The 25,259-nt window shown below is 36.2% G+C and overlaps 1 protein-coding gene across 12 annotated transcripts in view; it reads left to right on the top strand.

Annotated features, from left to right (window-relative positions):
• Nucleotides 1–25,259, top strand: part of CDH18 (cadherin 18) — a 542,660-nt gene that overhangs the window by 353,516 nt on the left and 163,885 nt on the right. For 11 of the 12 annotated variants that reach the window (XM_030041847.1, XM_030041846.1, XM_030041840.1 and 8 more), the window contains one exon: nucleotides 18,669–19,149. In XM_030041847.1, coding sequence (XP_029897707.1) covers nucleotides 18,922–19,149 — 228 coding nt within the window. In that variant the 5' untranslated portion in view covers nucleotides 18,669–18,921. Of the gene's footprint in view, nucleotides 1–18,668; nucleotides 19,150–25,259 lie in introns of those variants that run through there. The other variant, XM_030041850.1, reaches the window with a different exon arrangement.

Genomic DNA, 25,259 nt, shown 5'->3' with positions numbered 1-25,259 from the left:
AGAAGAAAAGCGGAGGAAGTGGACTGCGTATTTCGATAGCTCTGGAGTGTTGGAGGAAATCAGCTGTGTTGCCTAGCCACAACCTTCCTCCATCCATGAACTTTAGATTCACTGCCTCTGTCTCTGAGGTACTGCACACCTTCTCCTGCCATCTCCTTGGGCTTTGGGTGGAAGCTAACTTCAACTGCTGAGTAATGAATGATGGTTTGCTAGAAAGGAAAGAAGGAACTGAGAAAGTGAGAGAAGTGATAGATTACACAAATTATAAGGGTTGTAGGCTGATAATAGAAGATTGGTTATGTATTTTAGGAATGACTGTAATAATATAGGCCATCTCCTGTGGTTGGTAGATGTATGGCTTGAGAAGTTATCTGAACACAAGTTGCCATGGGGATATAGTTGCACTACTGCTTTAGAAATCAATGCCAAGGCTGTGCGGTAGACAGCAGTCACTGAGTTGTAAGAACGATAGACGTAAAAATGAAAGCTTTCAACAAAATATTAGAAAGAATGATGAAGATGATAAGACTTCTGAACTCTTTGCCTGAATTTTGGGGGAATAAGATAGCTGCTGACCTTATTGTCAGAAACAGAGATTCTGATCTTAGGTTACTGGTACAAATCCTGCTTAGTCCAGCAGGATCAGAAGAGTTGCTACCTAATGATTTTTCTACACATTTGGCACTAATTATTCTCTTGTTAAAGATTTTAATGGAAGAGATGGGAGGAAGTACCTGCGGTGTGGGTATGTAGGATGTTTTCTCTTTTATTTCCAGAAAGGCTCTTTTTCAGGACAGAACCACAACACATTTGAGTGAGCAAAAGATTACTTTGACATTAGCTATCTGGGGCCTTGTCTATGCATATGAGAAGGTTCATGGTTTCTGAGAGTGTTAAATGAGTGATGAACACTTGTTCTGATGGTCTGTAATTGTGCAGAGTGGGAGTATATTGACACCACTAGTACATAACTGTCACTGTGTTTATTTAAGAAATACTGATAAATGAAGATGAGCTGTTGTTATTGTGTGTTGATGTTATTCTGGTGGTTGATGTTATTCTGGCATGTGCATTTTTGACACATTGGATTTTATGCTTGAGTGTCGAAATAGAAGTACAACTGTCTCATAAATTGTTTGCTTTCAGTCATTTATTTTGGTACGTATCAAAGGATTGATGCCTTGTGGGTTGTGTCTTACTACTAGCATGTGTAGTCAGCTCCCCTGGAGTCCCATTTCCTTGCTCCCTGGTGAAAATGCAGTAAAAAATGAATAAGAAAAAAGTGTGGTCTCTGGTGCATTACTTCCATAATGCTATTACTAAAGCAGCAGTAGTGGATGAGATGGAGCTCCATCTGTCTATGACTTCCTTATTCTAAATTATTGGATATGACCATGGTTATGAAGAAGTGATTTTTATCTTTGCTATCAATGGAAGATAGATATCCAGTAGAAAGTGGATTTTAGAAATGCAGAAATAGATTTCCCTGTATTTAGAATGCTTGTGTTTAGAATAAGATAGTGTATGTATATAACCTATGAGATTGATTAGTTACAGTCCACACAATAAATATAGTGAAGGATAAAGGATGAAAGGGGGAAAAAAAACCCAAAACCCCACAAGATTTTTCTGTTTAGCTATATAATTGTTTTTGGCAAAATTTACTTATTGGCAGAAGTGGATTAGTTTTCTCTCATGTGTGTAAGACAAAAGACCTAAAGGGCATGGCAAAGTGAATAGGATGTATGCTAGAAAAAAGTATGGCTAGACAGTGTTATGGACCTAATATTATTGAGATGGATCAGTGCTTTGCATGTTTTTATCTATTAGCTAAGGTAAATTAATTGTTGCTTTTGGTAGGTTATGGAGATTGCATATTTGAATGATTTGCTATCCAAGGTATCAAGTTTATCTTACAGTGTATATATTTATCCTTTAATAATTGAGTTTTCAATAGGAAAATCATGTAGCAAATGCCCTTGTTCATGCATTAAAACTCTTGAATTGTCATAGCAGGCCAGATTTCTCAGACACTTGTTTGAATATATGCTGAAATAAATAGGGTTGAACTCTGCCACTTAATAATGCGTTGGTCTGTTCTTGACCTTTTTTACGGAGCTACATGTCACTGATCGGCAATGTCTCTGGTATACTGCAGATACAGCTAAATGAGCTCTAAGAAAATTAGCTTACATGTGTATCAGTGTACATGCAGTGTCTGAGCACAGTGCAGGCAGCCATTTGCATTTTTACCCAGACGCCTGGTCATGTTGTGCAGCCCAAACTGAGTCCTTTGCTGTCAGAGCTGGAGAGCTGCTGTTTACAAAAAGTAACTGCTCTGATATGTATTCCCCATTTACAGACAGAAGAACTGGAAATGTGAGCATGAAGGAAGCAGCTATCCTAGAAGCATTTTGGGTTCCTGTTCATTTTTTCCTCTTTTTTTGGGTTGTTTTTTTTTGTTTGTTTGTTTTAATTATATACACCTTATTCAATTCAACTGTTTCTCGTTTGGTTTTAAAGTAAAAATAAATTCAGATTTTCAAAGATAACATCTAAAAAATAACCAAGCTTAGATTCCAAACTGACCAACACATTTAATTATGAAAACATTTGTAGAAGGTAACACTGCAGTTCAATGAATAATTCTCCTTTAAATCCTTTCCCCAGTGTTTTCCAAGAGCAATATTTATAGTATAATCTAATATTGAACTCCTCTTTATTATTTCCTCTCTATTGATTTAATTAACTGAGGTGAAGAATATCTGTTTTCACAAAATGTTGTAGAAAGTATTAGGTAAATTGTTACAAAAGCTCATGTAATACTATAAAACTTAGAATTACAATTTTCTAAACTTCATGCCTTATAATAGAAGGCTCTCTAGAGGGGAAAAAGGAGTATTTAACTCTTTGGAAAAGTAGAACAGATGAGTGTCATTTTTTATTCTCTTGTTTAGGGAAAATACTATAAAATATTATTACTCTTAAATCATCGGTGTTGATTCAGAACTGTGTTAATTCTACAAGAATCCTATTTATTTTTATAACCTTTGGATTAAGCACTGAATGTGACATTCTTTACTGGATGCTTACATCTATGTGTGTATGTGTATCTTTTTTGTGTCTGTTTACCTTTTCATGCATAAGAAATCTGCATTATTACAATAATCACATAAGAGCCGTACATCTTCATGCAAGGGGCGTGTACAAGTGTTAAACACCAGTCAGTGTTGCTTAAATCTGACATAAGTATCTTTTACAGACTCTGTTCAGTCTCAAGACATGTATAATTCCAGCAATGTCAGCACCTCACAGTTCAGAGTTTTAGAAAGAAAACTAATATTCAAGTTTTAAAATTACAGCATGCTGCATGATGGTGTGTAGGAGATGACTTCATAATCATGAAAAAAACCCAGCTTTGTTCTGCTCCTTTAAGAGAGGGGTCTGCTCAGAAAACAAACACACAAACTAACTAGCAAAACATTTCACTGTAGTTTCTTCAGTCTAGAGTGGGGTTTGGGATGGAGCATGGGTGCTATGCTAGCTCTTACTCCATCAGCCTTTACCTGGCGATTAAAGATGCTCGTGACCTGTCAGAGTAGCTCCTTAGTCTCCTATTTGCTAAGTTGCTTTAGCCTCCTGTGCAAACAATTTCTCTATCAAGAAGGAATAAGCCTGAAGCTTCCTTAATGCTATTATATCTGCATTAGATCGGGATCATGAACTTCTATCAGCTTTTTAAGCTTTTCTAATCACTGTGGGTTATTTATTTTCTTGATACTGCTGTTCTGTTGTGAAGCTTGTGGCAGTTCATTTTGATAACCATGTACTTCTTTTAATTCTCAAAGGGTGATGAGGGTTTGCTAGTAGCCTCATTAAGAGCCCAATCCCTTTCTACTTATAGTAGTTATAGTAAATCTATGCTAGAATATATGGAAATTTATGTATCCTTATCAATGAAATACCAATTTACTTTCATAAAAAGTAGCAGATAACCTGTGTGAGAAACACGAAATACTGAAATGTGAGAGAACAACCACCAGTGAAAAGCTTGAATCTCACTTTGATTGGTTGGTTAGAGATGAAATTATAGGTACACAATTTTGAGTTATTATTTCTCTTGATTGTTTTCATAGCAGGTATTCCAGGCCTCATTAAAAAAAAAATCTGGAAGCTGTTGCACTTTTAAATTTCTTTTTCATTAAATTATGCTTTCCCTACAAGCTCTGTTGAATGACTGCTTTCATAAATGGGATATAACTTATTGCAACTTATCGGCAGATATTTTACATGTTGCATTTAGGTACCTCAGTCTACCACTTTTCACAACTTGAATAGAGTACTCTGGGAACAGTGTAGTTGTAAGCACTGTCGAAGAAGGCTCAAAATGAGACTGAGATATGAGGTTTTGCTCAGAAACTGATCTTTCCTATGAAATGCTTTCCCTCTTCAACTGAGAATGTGATTTTTCTGGCTGTTCAGTCCTGACTGTGGTGCTCTTTTAATGATGCTGGATGAGTGCAAAACCCTCATTCTGCTCACTTACAGAAACAAAGCTAAGCTCAGAAAACATGTAAGTTACAGTTTGAGGTGCCCTCTGGGTGCAGAGAATCCTTTTTTTTTTTTTCTATTAAGCATACTGTGAATGATTTCTTGAAGACCTTCAACCCACACTAGAAAGCCTCTTATTTATGAACAATATGAAAACAGTCTTAGAATGTTTCACTTGCCATTAGAGTATTATTAATGGAAGACCAACATATTTTGAAACTGAATGCTGCATTCTTAAATTTTCCTGGTGGGTTTAAGTATATAATGTTATTTGTCTACAGAAGCTGTTCTTCCAGCTCCTCCATTAAAACACCAATGACCCAATCTTTAAAAAGTTCAGTTTTAAGCTTAGTTTTAAGCAGACAATCCCATTAATGTGAATGAGCTTTTCATTAATAGGCCTAAAGTTAAGTCAGTCTTTTTTTGTTTGCACAATCAGAACCTAAGACGTGATCCTACTGATTAACCTTGATTCTCCTTCCCCTTCTGTTTCTGAGGATTTGCCGGTGTTATGGCTTGAACATTAAATCTCAATTTATCTACCTGTTTATCTGTTCTGGGAAGTTCCTTGGACAAGAATGGAATCTAAAATTTTCACAAGAATGCAGTAAAGTTGCATATACAAAGTCTATGGCAGTTCAGTGGGATTAGTGTATTTAACACATTTTGCTATTTAAACCTTAATACAAACTAGTATATGAAAATCGTCAGCTGTATAAAACCTGAAGTTATCTTAAGACCATTAGTAAGGTTTTCATGATGTGTTTAACTTCAGTTCAAATAAAAAAAATCATATACACTCACATTTCTAGAATAATGGAGAGCTATTCAAGGAAGAACATTGAAGTGATTTATATCTAGACAAAAATAATGGAGGAATAACATAAAAGTTACAAAAGACTACCTTGGTTGAAATGAAGGACAGGATCTCTTCCTCAGAAGAGAAGCTTAGGAAGAACAATAAAGAACAGTCTGAGATAAAAGCGTGGAAATATGTCTTCCTGTTCTGAAAAGATGAGTGAGAATGAAGGTGACTTTGTATGTTTCAGTATTAGCACACAATTCATTTTTTAAAAATTACTTTTATATGCTGACATTCATGAATGAATTTAATGAAATACTGTGTGTTCAAAGATACCAATACATGCATCAGGATTGAAAGAGTTGGATTTTTTCTTTTGTTTTGGTGTCTTTTTGTGACAAACAACTGTTCTGCTTTTCTGAAAAAGAAAGTGGTGATAATATGAGTAGCTGTTGAAAAAAACAAGGTATTAGATACTCTCAACAACAAAAAAACATGTTACCGTCTTCTTTGTGTCCGTATTGACTTCCACTGGTAGTTGGACATAGTTATTTACCAAAGTACACTGTTATCTTTATATATTTTTTTACCTGTTTTTCAAATACCATGCTATGTAACACAAGCTTTCTCAAGACAGAAAAACAGTCCATTCATTCTTGGTACCCATTCCCCTTCCCTAAAGAAAGGAAAGGAAAAAAATGCATATACATCTGAAATGCAAATAAGCATATATATAAGAATATTTTTACTTTCTGTTAGAAAAAATGCAAGATTAAAGTAGTTCTCAGTTATAATGAGTTCAGTCGTTGAACTGAAATTCATTAATCGTGCCTATAAAGAGTTTTTAATGATTGGTTTTGGGGGGGGGGGGGGTGTCATAACTTAGAGCAATGGAAATGGAAAAGTGAGTAAAAATGAATTTGTGGGGGAACTTTTAGTTAGAAATTGTAACAGACCAATGCAACTACTGAGAAATGGGAGCTTGTGGAGATTTTGTTCACATAGGTACACACATAGACATACAGATCTACGTGGAGGGGGTGTGTGTGTGTGTGTGTGTTTACACAGCCTTCAAAAATCAGAGTGTTTTTAAATGGAAAAAATATTTCCTTGATCTTTTTATAGCTATAGATTCTAGTGTTTAATTAGAAAAAATGAACTTCAGAACTACAGAAATATTAGTGGCAAAGAACGAAATTGGTTGCCTTTTCTTAAAGTCACTGTTTTCCTGTTGATTTTGGTGGATTTGTAGAATTTTTTACTTACAGATTATTTGGTCCTGGATTATGCTTTAGTGTAAATTTCTGAAAAATACGGGATAGATTTACTCAATTAATAAAGAAAGAGTGATGACAGCAAGAGTACTTCAAAGTATCTAAGCAGATGTTAAAGATGTTTTGCTATTATAATAGCAGAAAGGATAATTCTGATAATATAATATTAATTGGGAGACACTGATGCACTTCCAATGTAGCCATGCATAACTATTTAAAGACACTCTCCTAAGAATTCATGTAAAATACCGCAGTCATTTCCATGTCTTTTCAAAACTCACTTTGAGATCTTTTTCATTTAACTCTTCTGTTTAGGTTTCACCTGAATTTACTACATCATTCCTTTCCGAATTTGCAATACAGCAAGCTAGAAAACTTATGAAAATGTCTTCTTGGGTTATTTTGGAAATTTTCAATATTGGTAGTGACTGCACTGGTGGAAGATACAGAAATTATTTCTTATATAGTAGAAATCATTGCATGTTCATGTTGATGTCCCATGATAGAAAACCTAGTTATCTGGATTTTGGGAATCCTCCAACATAAGAAAGAACGTAAAAAATAAGATATTCAGAAAAAATCCATTCCGCTAGTGTAGCTTACCCCTAGGGTGAAAAGTACGAGTAAATGCTTGATGCTTGTGTTCATTTTTTACTACAAAGTGACAATAAAAATACTGCTACAAACAAAGCTGTGATTTCTTTCAAAGTAAAAGAATATTTAAAATGTGACATGCAGAGTTGTATTTACTCAGTCTGTTCAGACAGCCTTCTGTATGACATTTGGTATTTTTCTAATTATTAGAGATTCCTTTCTTGCCAAGATAACAAAAGTAGGTGTCTCATATATTTCTGTATTTGCAACAGTAATTATCCATTGAAAATTTCAACACCAAATTACACTAATTTTCTTTTGTATTTGTTTGTTACGTATAGGCAGACACTTCCTGTTTATGTACCCACAAACACATGCATGTTTATCTGTATCCTCTTCGTTCATCCGTCTGGGCAAAGCTGCCTTTGCAAGTTATGTGACTGTTTTGTACATCAATTCTGACTTGTGAATACTTTGCAAAATGAGTTGCTAAGTTATATTGTTTGCATTTAACAGATAACATATTTTACTATAGATATCTATGAGGAAGCTGTGACATTCCATTTGAAGAATTATGCATAACTCAGTCTAAAACGGAACCAAATACATTTATTGTTGGAAGTGATAAATTGAGAAGCCTGATGGTTTAATACTGGCTGAGCTGGAAGAGTGAGAAAAGAAGACAGGAAGATAAGATTTTGGAGGGGAAAAAAAAAAAAGTTATGCTCTGTATGTACATTTCAAGAGAGTAGAGAAAGCTAAATATAATGAAGGGATGAGTGCAGCCAAAGACAAATCTAGTTGGTACTGTGTAGAAGAAAAACATTTTTAGGGAAATGGTAAGAAAAGAACATGCTAGCAGTAATGCTGTGTGGTTGACAGTGATTATAGTACGTTTGGCAGAAGTAATGTCACAGGAGAAATCAAAGACTTAAGGAGATCTCAGTTAAAGTGTGATGAGAAAAGGCATGTTTTTAAATACAGACTTCAAATTTAGACTCAACTTAGATGGATGTCTCCTTTTCTCTTTACTTATAGTTATTTCTATAGCTGCATAAGAGAAATCCTGGAACTGCCAGTGACCATTGAACAGAGCTCTTATTCACCATTGTGCCGTTTAAAATTATTCCTTTTCTTTAGTGTTGGATTCCTGGGTAATAGTTTTACTTCTGAAGAGGATTTTCTTTTATTGGGGTTTTTGTGACTTCCATGATTCCTTTTTTATTTGAACTGAAGGGTATAGATCCAAGGAACGACCTGGATTGTTGCAGGAGTTGATTCACTTCGTACACCTGTGAAACAATGAGTAGGGATTAACCGAACTGGTATCACTTAATTACAGGCTTCATGAAATATATTTGTAATAATAAAATTAATCTAGGCCTGCAGAAACTCTAACAGAATCTACGGAGGTCTAAAATGAAGAGAGGGCCCCTGGTGTGTGTTACAGGAGACCTGAGAGGGAAAGGTTGTTAGGTGGTACCCTCCAGGGGTTCCTCCATCATTCCAAGGAGAAGAGCTGCCAGCCGTCCCTCAACAGCTCCAGGGAAGATATGTCCTCTCCGTCTGACTGCAGAAGCAAGTCAGACACTAATACAGTGCAAAACCCATCTTTGCACTGTTACTGCCCTGCTCCAAATGGCAGTGGTCAGGCACAGGGCTGCTCTACAGCGATCTCCAAATAACATTGATCACATGATTGGCTGCCTTTTATATTTCCTCCCCCCCATTTCCTCTTTCAGGTTCTTCCATTTTACCATCTTCTTGTCCCCTCCCAAATACACAACTTGCTCATAATTACCTTTTCCTTGCTTATCTTAGCTTTTCTACAAGAACACCCAAACTCGGTATTTCTGGTAGTGTTTCCTAGGTAGTCTCAACTTTAAAAAGTATTACCGAGATAGCTACCTAGGCAGTGTGGATCTTGCAAGACTTGACTCTCCAAAAGAGCTCCCATATACTTCTGGAATGGTCTGTGAAGTGCAGCTGCTTCTCACTTCAGTCTCTGTGAAATCTAGCCCTTCCTCATGGCTTTGTCTGTAACTTCTTACATTGTCATCTGTTGCATCCAGCAAGTTTAGTCATATCTGCTGGTTTCTGACCTCCTGTCCAGTTAGCTTACCCCAGGCCAGTTCATGCATCCTCTTTCCCACAAGCTTCTCTGCAGGTAAACAGGCGCTTCCAGCCCAGAAGCTGACCCTGCTTTGAGCAGGGCGTTGGACTAGGTGGTGCCCAAAGGTTCTCCCCCAACCTGAGGAGGAGTCTGCGACATTACACACATGGTGTCAGGATGTTGTAAAATAGGTAGATAAAGTCTTCATGCCACTTTCACTGAAGCCAGGAGCAATTTGTTTTGGTTTCATGTAGTGCTCAAATTCAAACTCAAAATAGAATTCAGGTTACTGTTGCTTCTTTGCAAAGAACAAGAAAAAAACCTTTACATTTTTTATTATTTTGCCAGTAACTGACCCAAAGAGATTGTCTTACCTGTCAACAGTTGGGCACTATTTGACCTCTTAATGCTGATTTCTTAAAAACTGAAGTCCACAAAAGGCATTCTGAACACTGAATTATTTTTTCATAAATTCCCCTTTTTGTATATTGCTGTAATGAAGGATTTTTTAGTATTTTTATTGTGGTTTTTTACTCCTAGAACATTTATAACTCAAAACCACATTAATAGAGATTTTAAAAAATTAAAAGAAAAGCAAGATGCTCTCTTACGGAGGAAAGCAGTTGATGCTGAGTGCCACTGAACTTTTAAGTAAAAGCTTACTTTTGCCAAACTTGGAATTTTGTAATTTGCCTAGTGGGAGTTGGAGTTTTGTCATCTGAATCCAGCATACAGAAAGTGAGCTCAGTCAGTCATAATCGTGATGGACAGTGATAAATAAAAGTTAATCATGATTACTATTTGAGGAAAAAAATCTGTAAGTTGAATGCATTAAATGAAGAGCTTATTGGGAAATTTCAGTCAAGAAGCTATTTAATTTATACTATATATATGTGATTTTAAGGAGTTTCAAGTACAGTGCTGAACTGGTAGCAAACTATGGGAGGTAAATGTCTTTACCTCTTTCTTAAGTATCTAATGTCTACTTTGCACTTCCCTTCCCATTCTTTGGTTTTTACCAGTCATTTGGGATGCTACCATACCGCTCAGTGTAGCTCTTGCTATTCATTTTTGAGAAATAATTTGTTAGGACAAACAGTACCTGTGGATTATACACAAGTGGGCTGTTGCAAGTTCTTCCTATTTAAACTGGGTAATTGCTCATCAGAGTCTCATGTATTTGCTTTGTTCCCTGATTGGGTGACCTGACCTTTATAAATGGGAGGAATGACTCAAGAAATCACTGAAAGCTTTTTTCTGCTAGCAAGTTCCTTGGGAGGAGAAACAGCACAGAAAAAAAAGCCTCTGCTGCTTTGGGAATGTAAAAGGACCTTTGTGCCATCTTGCGTATCTATATTATCCTTGACTAGTTACATGGACTCCAGATATAAATGTAGATGGATTGGTCTCTGGTTGAGAAAAAGAGAAAGACGTGAATCAGATTCATGAGTCATCTCCCTGTGTTTCACAGTTGTTCCTTTCACAGCAGGTAATGGCTAGCATGACTGTGTGTGCAATTATAGAAACGGTGGCTGGATTTTACCTGACTAATTGTGTTGTTACTGTGTCGTGGTTCTGATGGTCACTCTGTGTGCAAATCATATAGGTAGAGTTGCAAAAAAACATTTCTTCAGTTGTTGATTGTGGCAGAGCACTTCTGCTATCCTGAAGTTGCTATGTGCCTGCTTATCATGTATGAATTAGTTTTGTGTGCCAACTGAGGACAGGTATTGAATCCTTTAATCTTGTTTTAATGTCATATTTTCACTAACTGTTCGTTGCAGCGTTAATTGCCTGTCTACATGCAGTGCTGTTTGCAAATTAAGTACTTTTTCTGTTTTGTTTGCAAACTTTGCAGATCTCCCTTTGTTCAAGGAAGATCATATATTTCTTTACTCATTTGCACTCTCTTTCATAAAATGTATTTGCTCAACGGGGTAACAAATCCATTGGTTTGTAGTGTTTAATATTTTCCTGTACCCATTCATGAATATAAGAATGCCTTGTAATAACCCTCTTCAACATATTTTCTAAAATCAATGAGTCTTTTAAATCATCTCTACAGTTAACCACTCACTGGAGTCATTTATTGCTAAAGGCAGCATAGCAGATCACAGCTCATCTTGCACATCATCTAACCAAAGCATCAATTAGATACACTTTTAAAAATCCTGTTATGACAATAAGACTTGAATTCCATAGTGGTTCTAATGTATTTCCAGTGTAACAGTGCAGGTGAGGATCTTATGTGACCTGCCTATTTGTATTCTGGCAATGAAAACCCCTTTTCTGATGGGAATTTCAAGGGCATTGATGGTTTTTATGTAAAATTGAATTTTTTTGTATATAAAGGACTGGGCACCCCCCAATCTTTTAAAATTTTATTGTTGTTGTTGGTGAAAAGCAAATTATTCCTCTTTGAAAAGCATTTTTAAAAAATAGTTAAAGAGGTTATGTTTACTTTTGTATCATGTTGGGTGTCAGCGTGCCTGGAATCCTTTATTTGGGCCATGTGGTATCAATCTCCTTTGCCATATAATGTGCTGGATTAGTTGCCTAGCTGTAATGTAGCTAATTTTTACTCGTGAGTGGTGCCTCAGTTGATGCTATCCATTAAGAAATCCATTAAATCTTGTGTTTAGTGATAAGCTACACATAGGACCAGAAGAGAGTACCTTGGATCACTAGTCCACATTGCTTTTTATAAATTCCTTGAACTCCTAGTAAAGCTGATATTTTAAGAGCTTGGTACAAGACAGTCTTGACAGCCTTGTTTATTAAGAAAAAGCAATGATAAAGCAGATGCTAGCCCAGTAACTATTCAGGAGTTTTCTTTTGCCACAAGCAACATTAAAACCTTTTGAATGTTTCTTGTGACTATTTATCTCCTAAGGCTGTTTCAGCTTTTCACGCTCTCCGTTCATCCTCATGGTGCTGTTAGGTAGGGTTCCAGTGGGGTTTTGTCCTCTGGGGAAGCCCATCTAGATATAACACATGACTAATCTACTTCAACCTAGGTGTTATCGGGAAGGAGCTCTGCCCAGGGCTGTTTGCACTAGCACAGCATTTCTGTTCTCTTTTAATTGCAGGTGCTGCTAGGCTTTCCTTCCAACTTTCTTCATAACAAAATCTGAATTCCAGTTCATATGCCACGTTCTGTAAGGAATGTGGGGCCTCTTCTATAAATAATCTCAATAGCTTTTATTCATACCATGTCTGTTCCATTTTATGACCCCAGCTAGTTTAAATGATGCAACATATTGTAGGCAGCACTGTAACTTTTTAAGGCCTGTTAAGCTAACAGGGAGTCTGGATTACGAACTGTTTCAATACTGGAGATAAAAGTCAAGGAAAAATGAAAATGAACTTTTATCTAGAACTTGAATCAAACCAATGCTGGCTAATTGTTAGGGGTGAAGTCAGGATTTTAAAGGAAAGCTTTGAAATTTTTTACTCCCATCTTGCCAAAATAGAACCAAAAAAGAAAACTAGAAATGTCAGCGTGTTAATGCTGGATGAAAAGTCATCTCTGGCCTTAGCTTCTTCCTTTTTTGGTCTCAAGATATTATTAACATAATTTAATAACGTTTACAAAGGAAAAGATGAGACTAATCTGTTGTGCTAGAAATAAAGAAGAGTCCATACTTGTGCTGTGTTGAAGGTTTAGGTACAAACTGTCTAAAATCAAACCTATAATGCAAATACAACAAAACCACAAACTGTTTCAGTTAAGCCTCTGAAATCCAAATTAATTTAAAATTAAGAAGATACTCAGCAGTTATTAACCCAAAGGGATGGCTAAGCTGTATTTTTTGCTATCTACACAGAAGAATAATAGTATATTGTTTTCTATGACTTAGAAACTACTGAAATTTTAGAGAGTTGAGTCAGTAAACCAAGAAATTTTAATTAATCAAAATTAGCAATAAACCTCATGAAGTATATCACTGAGGGTAAAAGGAATATTTGGAAATAATATCTGCCTTAGATGGAGGAAGAATTGGAGAGAGAAAAAGAGACATTCTTAGATTTAAAAAGTAGCCTGGATTATCAGCATTTAGGAAGAAATCTTATGTGATACAAACTGTAGAGTTACTGGAGGCTTCTGATATTGTCTCTGTGGAATTCCAAGCCAGTAGGAGGAATGGAGCCTCATAAGTAGGAATTGTTTGATGTATGTCTGTCAGTCAGAATACTGTTGAAAAATTAATCACACATTACTATCTGAAATGATTTTATGAATTTAAAATTATCTAATGCTAACTCTGCAGCTAAACGCTACTGTTACCTTTAAAAAAATCAGGTGGGAAGAGTAATTTATTAGTTCCTGGGCAATGACTAATTTTGGGTATCTGGTTACAACATTAGGGCATGTAAAGCCCATATCTGTGCTGTCAGATTGTCTTTCTGTTATGTAGTATAAGAAGTTACTTTCCAGAGGACCAGCTAGCTTGAACTATATTAACTGGACTTCTTACATTTCACAGAAATTGTACTACATTTTTTACACACACATGCTTGCAGATCTGGGAGAAAAATCATCTCTGATAGCTTCACATATTAGCTTGCACAGCTTCAGCTGTTTCCACTTGAACTTTCCAATTTGCTTCTCTATCTTGATTTTTTCCCAGAGATTTTTCAGTGTCTTTGTTGTATCTTATTCTAAATTTTCTTCTGTTATTTATCTTTTGATAATGTCTGACTGCTTGTCAGTTTTAGATCCCTTTTATTTTCTCACTTTTTCCTCCCCACACCTTTCTCCCCACAACAGAATTTCTGTTGCCTTATATGGAAGAACAATCTTTATTTTTCCTGGAGGCTTTGTTTTGTGGTTATTTCTATTTATTTTGTAAAAGGGAGTTTATGTAAAGTAATTTACTAGGTGAAATAGAAGTCAGTTCTAGATTAGCATAGACACTTTTTGGTGATTAGGCATGGTCTTTACCAGAAGACTGTGTGTAAGTGTGAAAGAGAGGTACAAGAAATAACACCCCTTGACACTTTACAGCCATCAGCTGGGTTTGTTGGCTTAAAGAGGTGAGGACGGAGATACCCAATGCTCTTTTCTCTCTGTTTCTTTAGGAAACTGTTTGAGTTCCAGGATAATAAAGATTAGCTTCCAGAATAGTAATATACTTACACATAAATTCAGCAATAATTTAGGAGTTCAATATCTCATGCAGTTATCTTACAAATTAAAGAAAATTTCCTTATGCTATTGAAGTAAAAAAGTAGTCCAGTTTCCCATTTCTAGAAGATCTGTCAATATAGAACAATAACAATTTGTGGTTATTGAAGTTACTATTAAACTATTAAGAACATTTTATTTAATTACTTTTTTCCTAGTTTTTAGTCTCATACACATAGCTACAACATTACAACAAAGGGGCAAGACAACAACATGTAATACAGTTTTTAAATGCTTTCCAAAACAGTTTTGACACTACTTCTGTCAGATTGACTAGCATGTGCAGAAGGCACTGTTTGTTAGAAAGCACTGATGATTTTATATTGTGTCTGTATCGCATAGGCTGAGAAAAACTCAGTGCCTCATTTTTTCATGTAAAGTCCCATAGCTCAGCTCTACCAGCCTTGAGAAAAGAGAATAGAGATCAACTATAGATGAACCATTTCACTTCATCTACCTAGAAATTCAACTTTTTTTTGCCAATTACCAGAGGTCCACAGGAGTACTGTATATTCTCTTGGCAATCTATCAACCTCTTCAGAAGGATAGAACAAAAAATAACATCCAATTTTTCTTTCTGATACTAGCCCATTATTTTGTCTTTGGTCTCCAGGTCAATACACCGTTATTTCTGCAGGGCTGAAGGATATAGCATTGGCAATAGACTAAGCACAGGCAACGCAGGAAGGAAGAAACATTCGCCTGCCTAATTATTTATATCTAAATAATTATGTTGATGCGAAGCTGGTTGGATTTTGATAATGGAAGAATTTGTTCTGACAGGGAGGACGCCTAGAGGGCAGAGTGCAGAGGGAGAAGTCAGAAAGTATACGAGAAATGCAATTTATTACAAGTTCCTTAACTAATTGCCACTCTGTCACCATGGGACTGAAAAGGGTCCCCCAGGCATGTGACAAAAGGTGTGTAGAGCTATGCTGAATGTGCATCTGCAAAATTGAATTATTCAGATGAATTCAAATATGTGGTCAATTTGATTATGGAAGATGGGGGACACTGAGATTCAGGACAGGTCTTCGCTACTAAGGATGCATCTTCTCATGATGGTAAAGCATACACATTTTTGCATCACTGTGCTCATACTCGTTTCCTGGGAATTCATTATAGTGACTTGCTGCCACACTAAGCAGTAACTACTCTGCTGTAATGATTTCCAGCAATGCTGGTGGAACTTTTCCCACCTCATCTTATTTAATTATTTATTTTAATTTTAACTCACTCTGACAGTCTCGTGAGATGCACAACTCAGTTTCATGAGGGCTCCCAGGAGACAGCAATAACACAAGTCTACTCTGCAGTTGCATACATCATTATAACAAAAACCATAAAGCAGGACACTTAATCTGAAGCTGCAGACAAGAGCACTGAGCAGTCAGCATCTCAGTATGTTAGCTTAAGGCAACAATTTAAGGGATTTCCGAAAGTTCAGTCCTTTTTTTTAGTCACTCACAGTTCAAGTTCGTCTGTTCTTTGCTTACTGCCTCTTCTGTGTTAACCTCTCAAGGTCCTTCCATCTGTACTTCCCCCTGTAGGCAAACTTTACTGTCTTCATGGCAGAGTTGAGGTGGGTGGGGCAGGTTTTTAGTGAGTGTTTATGCTAGACCTTTAGTAGGAGAGTGCTGAATTTGTCGCAGGCTTCACCCACAATGCAGGAACAGCTGAGGCCTGAACGTGATTATAACAGGAAGTAGATGCCATTGCAATCTCTCTTTTTATTTGCTCAGAATAAAGAATTTTAAAACTTTAATTTTGGGGGCAGATGCTTAACAGTTAATCTCTGAATTGAGTTAAATAACATAGTGGTTATGGCAACATGTCCTAGTTAATGTTAATGCTAAGAAGAACAGATATTTTTGAGATGAAGAAGCCCTTCATAGTTTGCCACTTTTTTCTCATACTTATTCTAAGTCATATATGAGCCAGACTGTAAAATAACACTGTTTACAGGCTCCATTTTGTTTTTTTTTTTTTTCTTTTTCCTATGGATGACTTCTGACAAGGGGGAGAAACAGGTTCTGTATAGTAAATCTTGATTTGTTGGTATCTTCTGCACTTACTTATATTTACTCTTTTATAAGGCAAGAATTTTCCACCACCATCTTCCCCACAGTTTTTATAAAGGAAAGTTCAGTAGTAATGACTTCAAATACTTTTTAAATGTGCCATTCTTAGAAATCTCAATGCACTTTATATACCATTTTTAACTTATTATGTGCTGCTTATAGTCTTACAAACTGCTCCCAGGCATTTCCCAAGATGGAAACAAGGGGAAGAAAAATAATACTTGAATGGATAAAACTGCAGCCTTACCATTTTGTGAGGTACTGCTTAATTTTAACATGCATCTGAAGTATAACAATGACTAATCTATTTAAATAGCTCATCTGTAAATATAGAAATCTTTAGAAGGAAATTGCATGCCTCAAGGCAAAAACTGATTTCTAGCAAGAATCAGGAAAGAATGCAGAAAGGCAGGGAAACCAAGGAAGAAGAATATATAGTTAGAAACAAATGTGAGACCCAGAATGTCTAGATTCTGTCCCTGGTATAACTCAGACTTCAGACAACATTTAACTGTGAAAAATTCCTTTTAAATCACATTTTTACTTAAAAGAGTACATACATCATGTTGTATGAATCTGTTCTGAGGTGGGATGTGAGGCTTTTAAGAGACCAGTGGCTTGGTCTTTGTAGGGGTTGAGGGGAGATTACATTGATATGGAAATAAGAAGCAGGATAATACTAAATGTCTAAAAATTTCTTTCCTCCATGGAAAATACCATACAGAGTTTCTTTTTGAACTCCAGCCCAGCTGCAAGAGACTGGAGCTCTTCCTTCAGCATAACCCCCTGTCCTGAACTGAGTAATAGCAATGGAAAACATGTCCTTTCTGGGTATTTCTAATGTACAGCAGTTCTGAAGTATTCTTCCATTATTCTGATGAGAAACTGTACTTAGATGGATACAGAAGAATGTATGGTTAGGCTTCCAGTATTATTATGGATTTGAAAGAAGCATAAGGGAAAAAAATCTGCAGCCAAAAGACAGTTGATGAGCTTCCTTCCACTGCAGTATTTTTCCATCTGATTTCTAATTTCTTGTTTGGTGCTTCTTTAGAGATTTTGAATTTGTTCTGCTGGGTTCCCATGAAACTTAGAAACAAAATTAGTTTCGTTGTGCTTCTGATTACATAACTTGTAATGGCTTTATGATACTCAAAGCAAGCCAATATTGGAAAACAGTTCTAATTTTTGTAGATTTCGTTGCATGTTTTGAGACTCGTGATTGACTCATCTTTGATATCTTCAGATAACTGAATGGTTACCTTAGGGTGACTGTTTATCTGACTTTGGAAGAGTTATTTCATTTCTTTCAAGGTACTTTGGTTTAAGCACTACATCAACCTCCATGCGCATTTTCACATTTTACTATTGTACTAGAAAAGGTTACATTTTCCTTTTTGAAGTTGAGAAAATATTCTCACTGAGAACTTAGATGCTTTTATAAAAATAATACTGATCTTCTAAACAACAGTACCTGAACTTTCTGTCAGTGTGAAATAATTTTGTGAGGTTCCAGTATGATATTGGTTGGAATTTCTGTAAAGCACACAGTGTAAAAGTGCACATTTTGACTGAAAGTTCCTGTCAGTATGCTCTAATATTAACTCAGAATCCTCAAAGCCCAATTTGGAGGCTTTCTTTTGAAACCCATCATAGCCTTGGTATTTTTCACCATGTTGGATCTCTGTGTGGTGTACAGAAGATCAAGAACTCATATGAAATGAATTACTAATCAGTATCTATCTAATGACACTGTAGCAGTGATTTTATTTTACTGCCAGACCAGGTCAGTGATTTGCAGGTAAAGGCCAAAGGAACTGTCCTGAATCCAGTTTTTAATAATGTGACTGTTTTCATAGCTTGGAAGAGCCATGTTAATCCTTAAGGTATTTTTATAAAAACAATCAGAAAACACTTTTACAGGAAGGACTGAAAAGAAATTTTAGTTACAATGAGAGTCTTTGAGAGACTGGTTAGTATAGCTGTGAGTGTAATCTAAGGTCAGAAACCTGAAAATTGCTGGTTTTAGTGATGAGTAAGTGGCTTTCTTTTCTTTCCCTATTAGATAGAAAATGGTCGGCTGTGGAACTCTATCGTGAAGACCTCAGAAGAAATATCAATTTTTCCAGTCAGCTTTTCATAATGTAAATATAATTTGAGCTTTCCCAAATGGGCAGCTAAACCATGAGCAAGCAGAAAAACCCATTTTGGACTGTATTTCTGAACCAGGCTTCACCTTCTGTCTCGGGAACTTATTAAAGGATTACAGCTGAAAAAGACAAGAGAAAGAAAACCTTGAACAGGAAGCTTATCCTACAATGAGAATTACAAGTACATCTTGTATCTGCCCAGTCCTAGTTTGTCTCTGTTTTGTGCAGAGGTGTTATGGAGCTGCTCACCATGGCTCCATCAAGGTGACTAGAAATCAAACCAAACACGCAGAAGGCGAAACAGAAGTGCATCATCGTCCCAAGCGTGGATGGGTGTGGAATCAGTTCTTTGTTTTAGAAGAACATATGGGACCAGATCCTCAATATGTAGGAAAGGTAAGGCCATTCTTTGTCTTCTTTTTGGTTTTGGTTTTGGTTTTGGTTTTCCCATCCTCTGAAATGTGGCATTGATAGAGGAAAACCAGGTATCTCCTTAGACGGCACCTCCTTTTTTAAAGGACGACTCTTGGATTGCTACATACATGCACAGTGAACTTGCCAGTTGTCTATGTATACTTTCTGTGTTTATTATAAAGAAAAAAGATAAATAAAAGTAAATAGGATGAAGATATTAAAATATGAAAAAATAGCGTTTCTTCTGAGCTCAGCTAAAAACAGAGTGAGTGCAACTGATCCTCTTACATCAGATTCTAGAACCCCAAATGCATGGGGCTTAAATACATCACTGCTAAAGACTTTTCCAGACTATTTCAGAGTAAGATTCGGTTCTACTTCAGGGAATAAGTGCAGCCCAGGGTCCATAGGGTATTCATTCCACTCTGAGGGTAGGGTGGAAAAGGACTCCTCCAAAGGGAAATCCACTGTGACTTTCTTCATAAAAAGAGGCAGGAGGTGTGTTACTTGTTACAGGTCCTTAGAAGCCTGTGAGAACAAGCCCTGCATTTATGTTTTGACATATATAGTGAGCTTCAGGCATAAGGTTCATGCTGATGCAGTTGTAGGCTGGCCAACTGAAGTCTGGTTTATCATGTGTAAAGTTGTCTGTATAGCTTGGGTTTTAAATTTGCATTAAAATAACACAAAACTGTATATATAGCTTTATTGCAAGATGTATGACAGATGGAGCTTTTCTCCCCCTGAATACTGCCTTTCAGCATTATGATACAATTTTTTATTATGTAATCTAGATGGATCTTAATTTCCTTAATGAAAATGGAGAAAGATGTTGAATATGAGGGGTGAAGAAAGATGGTTAACAGAGACAAGGGCATGGAAGAGGAATTATTTCATTTTAATTTGCCTTCAAATTGGGAATCCTGAGCAGTATATCTTAGAGTATGAAAAATATCCAAGGAAACCAGTAGCTTCTGAAATCACAGATGTCTGGTAGCAAGGGCGTTCAAATTTGAACAGTATCATCTTAACTAAAAACAGCAAGTGGAGCATCTGTATTTAAGATACTGTTAACACAAAGACCAAAAAAAAAAAAAAATTCAGTTATGCCAACCTTAGTAAAATACCAAGTATTTTAGCATACAGAAAATTGTGGAGATTTGTGCAGGAAATGTAAACTGGGGAAGGACCTTTCTAAGTGGAGATGGTTGCATTGAAAGAGAAGCTTTTAAAATGAGTAAGGGGATGAGGAGGTGTGCTTCCAGACCCATCTTAGGCTGATTATCATTTTCATGAATGATTTTGGAATAGAAGAAACATTTTACAAACATGTTGCTGATGCAAAGCTATGCAGGAGAGTCAAAATGTTGTCTGGAAAGAGCTAGGTAGCATGAATAAGATTTGCATATGGAGATACAGAGTAAAGCTCAGGACCACAACGTGGTAAGGCTCTTACAGAACATCATCATGAATTTCTGTTATACACTACTGGTTTGTCAGCAGGTGTAAGTGACAGAGGAAGAGAAAGATCTGGTCACCAGATCAATTATTGCCTCTACTGTCATACCTTAAAGAAGGTAAATATGATACTAAGCTGCAAAAGCTGAGATAATCAAAACAGAGATAAAATGGTATTGAAGCCATTGTGAAAAATAATGTTAACCTGTTTACTGCTATGATTACTTTTGGCCAAGAAAAATGAACTTATATATGAAGCTATACAGAGAAAATCGAACACTATGGTTGGGGGGGGGGGTGGAGAATAAAATATGTTTGTTTAATTACTCCCACAAATAATAGTGGTGAGCACGTATTATTCTATAAATACATTTCAGAAGAAACCACAAGGGAAAGACAGTTGCTATTTGATTCAGCTTTTACTTGAAAAAATGAGGTTTTAGAGGCCACGAGTTAAATTAGAATGGAAATAAGAACACAAGTGAGATTCTGGAAGAGTCTACTAATAGGAAGAGTGGAAACAAATCTAAAGGGATTTCAAAGTAAAGCGTGCTTGTCTTTATGAAGGCATTTATAGACACGATTGCATTCAAGAACAGAGTCCTGGTCTCAGTGAGCTAAAGGATGGTCCTTTTCAATTTTATGTTCCTATGATGGCATTATATATTTTCTTTCATCCTCTGACCACTCTATTAATGCTACATTTACAGAGATCAATGAATAGGATTTCTTTTAATCCTTTGTGGTCAGAATGTGACTACATGCCCTGTTTGAGGACATTTCTTCCTCTGTACTTACCAATTTTTCTCCCCTTTTCCTCAAAGAATTCCCTGTGGTGTTCATCTTTTTCTACCCTGAGAACTTCACAACATTAGTAAGCTCATCTTTGCAGAAGCTTTGTGGGACTTAGAAGCATCTGTACTCTATTTTCCATTTGTTGTGATGGTTCTGATGACCTGATTTACTGCAAAGATCAATCACATTAGCTCAGGCATGTATTTTTAATTCAAAAAAAAGGAAAGCCGGGCTGAGACTGACATAATATTAGTAGCCAGCAAAATTTCAGTAGTGGTCATTGCGCATGAGTTCCTTTTCATTTTGAAAAATAGATGGTTTACTGATGTTGCGTTTAATTGTACACACCTCATCAAGGTCTCATTCTACGTGCCTTTAATTTAACAAGAGTTTTTCATGCAAAGCCCCTCAGTTTATGAAGGAAGGCTATGTGACTGGTGCCCTTTAATTCCAGGCTTCTGTTCGGTGGCAGCACGCTATCAATTCTGTCAATTATTAATTCTGTAGACTACTCTGCTTCACTGGTGAGAGTTTTGCCATTTGAGATCTGTCCTTTCACATTTTTCACACCCAGTTTGGGAGTAACATCACAGAAAGCAGAGTCATTATGTACAATGCTGTTATAATGATTACAGTCATTGTCATGGAAATGCACACTGAGGACAAGAATAGGGTAGGCCTGCAATGAAAATGGTAAGGTTTCTCATTCTTATCGTGAAATGACTGTCAAGAGGATGGATTAATTTACTGCCATCATCTGTTATACAGCAAGTTCTAGGACAACAAGTCATCATTATATTTTAATATCAAGCATATCTCCATTCCTCAATCATTATTTCTTTTCTCTAAAAAAATTGTCATTTGGAGACTGGAAATCTGTATAAAATTAATCCATATTAGCCATACTCAGAAGGTTTTTATACAAACATGGCAAAACACAGGTTCTGGAAAAATGAGGTTGTGGTAGAAATGAGAAATGATCCTTTCATAGATGTTAAGTATTTTCTGTGGTTCTGGGATTATTGAACTAGTTCCCTGCTGTTGCACTTGGGCTAAGTCTTCAACGTTTCAGGGTATGTTATCCTGAGCAAACAACTCCAAAACCAGTTTTGTATTAAAAAAAGGTATCTTTAAAGAATTTAAAACCACAGTGACTTCTTTTTCTAAAATGATGAATTATTTGGGGAGGGTTTCTCGAAAACTTCCAAATTATCAATACTGTCTAACAATGTTAGTTCTGACAGACTGCTCATCTGTGGGTGCAAGTAAGTGTGTGTGTGTGCGTGCGATAGAGAAACGGTGGAAATTTGATTAAGTGGGAACAAATATCCTTGTCTCAAATAAGCAGCTTGAATCCACAGAACTCAGCTTTCAGCTACATGTGACTTCTTGACTTTTGCATCTCTCTGATGAGAACTATTCTCATGAAAACATAGCTGTGAGCACTGAAAGGGGCAGGCTAGTGAATGCACCATGGCCTGGTGAGGAGTCAGGTACTGACTGCACCAGCTCAGAGGAATGAAGATTCTCCTGAGGAAATCTAGAAAAACTTGTGCTGTAGGGCTGCAAGCTTTAATGTTTCTCAGTTGCCATGGCTGATACAGTTTACATTTCTCTCATATTTTCTGCATGATTCCAGGTTAGATAATTCATGTGTCAGGATATGGAAAACAAATAACAAATAAAGAATTTCAGGAAAGAAGAGAAACAGAGTACATGTTTCAGCCCATAACAGTCTTCATTTTGAACCTTCACACTGCTTTGTCTCCAGAAGGTCTGCTCCTTCTGATATTTCTTAAAAGTGAGTTGCACTGGAAACAGGTCATAACTACACAGTCACTGTCCTTTATAGTTTGAAGAGAGAAGTAAATGTGCAGTGGTAAAGGGAAGATCAGTGTTGGTTTGAAGCTGAGTGAGTCATGCTATTAGAGGGAATAGGAGAGGAATTTAATGAACAAGACTGACGCTTGATTTCTCTGTGACCCTTTGGATCTCTGAAATACCAAATGTATACCTCTTAATCCACTTCAGATGTCCTCTCAAGGGTAAATAGGAATGGCTTTTCAGGTATTCACCTCTGTCGTGTTTTTCAACTGCATTTTTCTTCCCAAATTTGGGGGGTAAGGGGAGTGACACCTTACTTAGTTCTTACTTTTTACCTGTAATTCAAAAACACTTTCAGATTTGTGTTGATGGGGGAGATAAGGAAGTATGGAACAGTGAGAAATGACTGTGAACACAGGAAAGGGAAGAGGAAAGTAACAGCTTTTAAAATGTCCTGAAATGATTGAACTGAAAGTTAGATTAGGAATGAAATACAAGGTGTTATACTGGATTTTCAAGGTAGCAATTCTATTAATTTGTTATTTTACTCTTGAAAACAGAAATACAGCATAACAGACTTGTCATTCAAAACTCTTTTTCAAAGTAACATGGTGACATGTCATTGCAATAAATCAGTTCTAATACAGGAGAGTGAATCTAATCTTCCCTGATCATATCAAGACAATTTCACATCTCAGATTTAATAACAATAAGGGGAAAATACGTATACTTTATAATAAAAGTGGAGTTTAACAATTAAAATTCTTCTATTCAATGTTAGAGGTTTACATAAAATAAGGCGTATCAGATGTTTCAGCATTTTAAACATAAGCAAACAGTTCCAAAATTTATTCTGATAAACAAGTGTTTTTCTTTTATGATAAAGAAAACGAAAGTGTAGATGTTACAGTCTAGAGATTTTGCACATGGCTTGTTCACTATTTTCATACCTCTGTAAAAAGGCATGCAAGTGACATAATCAGCATCTACAATAACGTGCATCTCATTTTCTCCCTTTTAGGTTGCTAGTTTCACAAATGATATATTTAGATAAAAGATAAAATAATTTCCCTCTATAGCTAGTAAAAATGTGGTAGCAATAACAACGTAAATATGCAACCACAGATTTTTCTGTTCTTTTATGGACTTTGGTTGCTTCTTTAAAATTTTATGCTAGAATATACCTATGTAGAAAATAAAGGAAAAAGAAAAGGAGAGGGATTTTGGCTCAGCAAGCTTTAAAATCACATATTTCATGTGTCTACTGTGAAAGAGATTAATTTTTTAATTCTTCCAGGGCTCTTAGGAGGAAGACCAACACTGAATGAGTACGCTTAGTATTTGAGCAAAGTTTTTAGCTTCACAATGTTTAATTCAGTTCAAGACTGAAATGTCTCCAGCTTCTTCCAAAGGACCTCAGGAAATCTGTGAAAGATTGAGATTATAGATGTTTGCACTTGTTTTGCATCCGTAACAGCACTGAAATAGTAGAGGTTTGTATTTTTAACACTGTCCTTTTAATTAAAACAAATCTTCCCTGTTACAGTTTCTCCATAGGTCACTAACCGCAGATTTTGTACTTCTTTCTGTTTACTTCAGTCTTTATGGTTTTCTGCTCTTTCATTACTCAAAATCATCTTCTTCCCTGTTACAGCATTTTCATTGCATTAGGTCACTAACCTCAGATATTACAGCACTTTTTATCTATTTCGATTTTTATGCTTTTCTGCTCTCTGATTACTCAGGTCCTAATTCTTGTCACCCTTACTGTTGCTAAATAACATTTTGATTCAGTGCCATTGGAGTTGATAGAAAGCCAACACTGATCATATAGGACAGTGCCTATTTCTTTATTCTCCCATCTGTCTCCCACTGTTGCTCAGGGAGCAGCCTTACCAAGAAACAGGAAATGTGCCCTCTTCATCTTAACTGCTGTCATCAAATCTGAGGTCAGTATTGTGCAACATTATATGGTCCTATATCATGTTAGCCATCTCATTTTCTACTGTATTTTT

This window comes from Aquila chrysaetos, chromosome 18 (genome assembly GCF_900496995.4).
Source record: "Aquila chrysaetos chrysaetos chromosome 18, bAquChr1.4, whole genome shotgun sequence".
In the NCBI taxonomy this organism is placed as follows: domain Eukaryota; kingdom Metazoa; phylum Chordata; class Aves; order Accipitriformes; family Accipitridae; genus Aquila; species Aquila chrysaetos.
Note: the sequence above shows the minus strand (reverse complement) of the source record. Positions and strands in the feature narration are given on the sequence as shown.